General features: G+C 41.0%; 1 protein-coding gene across 1 annotated transcript in view; it reads left to right on the plus strand.

The window, feature by feature from the left end:
* Positions 1-2,500, plus strand: part of gtf3c1 (general transcription factor IIIC subunit 1) — a gene marked incomplete at its 3' end in the record, with an annotated part of 24,573 nt that overhangs the window by 9,121 nt on the left and 12,952 nt on the right. Inside the window, exons 14-15 of the mRNA XM_016473543.1 lie at positions 502-598; positions 682-862. Of these exons, the coding sequence (XP_016329029.1) occupies positions 502-598; positions 682-862 (278 nt within the window). The remainder of the gene's footprint in view (positions 1-501; positions 599-681; positions 863-2,500) is intronic.

Here is a 2,500-nt window from a genome sequence, read left to right on the forward strand (position 1 = left end):
TCCCCCCAACAAATGCTTCAAGCCGCCACATCACACACACACACACACACTCACACACACAGGTTTGTTTTTGTGAAAAGTGGGGACATCCCATAGACGTAATGGTTTTTCTACTGTACAGACCGTATATTCTATTGCCCTACACCAACCCTACCCCTAAACCTACCCCTCACAGGAAACTTTGTGCTATTTCAGATTTTCAATACACTCCATTCTGTGTGATTTATAAGCGTTTTGAAAAGTGGGGACATGGGGTAATGTCCTGAAAAGTCACCTTCTCCTTGTAATACCTGTCATACCTTTGTCATTATACAAATTTGTCATCATTTGTCACAAAAACGCTCACACACACTCACACTCACACTCACACTCTCACACACACTCACACACACTCTCTCACACACACTCACTCACACTCTCACACACACACACACACTGTTGACACTCTATTGTCTCAGTGTTGTGATGATGCTGATGTGGGGATGATGGTCTCTCTCACAGGAAGTACATCTTCAGTTTCCACGAGAGTCTGCAGCGGTTGTGTTTCATGGGTCTGCTGCAGTTTGGCCCCACTGAGAAGTTCATGGATAAAGACCAGGTGAGCTCGTCTGGGTCACATGATCACCGCTCAGGTGACGCTTGTCGTGTGTTAAACTAACGACAGGCTCGTGTGTGTGTCAGGTGTTTGTGTTCCTGAAGTCGAAGGCCAGGATCGTGGACACGACGGTGTGTGACCCGCACTATAACATGGCCATCGAGAGCCTGCGTCCGTTTGAGAGGAGACACTACGTGTTCAGCAGCGCGCAGGAGGTGGAGAACTACTGGTTCGACCTGCTATGTGTGTGTCTCAACACTCCTCTAGGTACAGACACACCGCCTGCATTAACAGTGCGCTTCCTTTGGTTCACTGAGCTGCTGTGAACCGCTGGTGATGACCTACACACAACACAATTTTGTTTATATCTATATATATATCTATATATATCTATCTATCTATCTATCTATATATCTATATATGTATATGTGTGTATATATACAGGGCCTAAAATTAACACTCGCCAAATGCGAGTAGCGTTGGCGAGTCCATGTAACAGTGTCAGTCGCCAGTTTGCGGGTACAACTTTTACGAATTATAACAATGCAATCTAGTGGGAACAACAGCCCGTTTTTAAAGAGATTCGCTGTTTCTGACATAAGCGAATAAAATAATATTTTCCGAAGACAAGATCATCGTGATTAGCTGTTCTGTCATAAGCGACAAGAGCGAATCCAATAATAGGATACAAACGGGCTGATAAGGTCAGAGCAGTGTGATGGCCAGCTTGTCCCTAGACACGGTTCTAATAACTTTTACCTGAGAAGATTTTGCTGATTCATTTCTTTTCCCTTCTTTATTCTTCATAACCCGAGAATGCGGCGACACATAGGCTACCTGGGGTTACGCCGCCTAAACGGTGCAGTCAGTGAAGTATAGTTTGAAAGGTTGTGCGTTAGGCTGTACACATACGCTGAGCCGCTGCAGACCGCTCACCAGTAGCGCTTCAACGCACGAAAACACACACAATTATGTCAAATTGCGCGGTTTTGGCGAGTTACCTTGTAAACGTAGTCTTAAACGAGGTATAAAGTCTTAAATGACCATAACGAGTTAGGAGAGAATCAGATATGTGTCAGATCTGCATCATATGCATCAGGTTTTAAAGAGACAGCGCTGATTTTAAAGTGAAACCTGCTGAAGTCTGTCATTGATGTATATCTTTTATAGCTTGAATAAAGATTAATCTGTATAGTTTATGCATATATAATATAGTTTATGTGAAGATTGTTTTAAAATCACTTAAATTAAAAGTTGTTATATAGCCTATTTCAGAGCCTATTAAATGTTAAAAATAATGGCTTTCAATTATACTGTAATGTTGAATGGCTATAATAGGTAAAATTGAGGGAAAATGCACCAGCAGGACAAAAACATTGTAAATATGTTTAGTCACTGTAGTAGTAATGACTGCCTGTTTTTGCAAAAAGTTTCATGGCCGGTAAAAAAATTTTTGCCCGGTAAATTTTATCATGTCACCGACCATTGGCAGGTGTGGCAAAAAGTTAGTTTTAGGCCCTTTGTGGGTGTGTATATATATATATTATATATATACAGTATATAGCCTATGTATATGTGTGTATGTAGATGGCACAAGCGTGTAAATGTATAAAAAAAGTAACAACGGAGAGTCTTTAAAATCCCTCTTTTGTGTGGAACTACTTCCTTCCGCCACAGATTCAAATCTAAAGTTGACAGTTGAACAGCTGAGCCAAGCCTCCGTTACTAATTACAAAACTTCACTTTAGAACTAGTAACGAAGGAACGATGAGTTGCTTCATTAAAAGCTTATTGTATTACTGTATTAAAAGCTGTGTATTATGTATAGTAGAGTATTATGAGAGAGAGATGGACTGAGAGTGTGGTTACCTGCATCTGATACAGCATTCGTTCTTCAGCTCAATC

Source organism: Sinocyclocheilus anshuiensis, unplaced genomic scaffold, assembly GCF_001515605.1.
Source record: "Sinocyclocheilus anshuiensis isolate Anshui unplaced genomic scaffold, SAMN03320099.WGS_v1.1 scaffold1796, whole genome shotgun sequence".
Classification (NCBI taxonomy): domain Eukaryota; kingdom Metazoa; phylum Chordata; class Actinopteri; order Cypriniformes; family Cyprinidae; genus Sinocyclocheilus; species Sinocyclocheilus anshuiensis.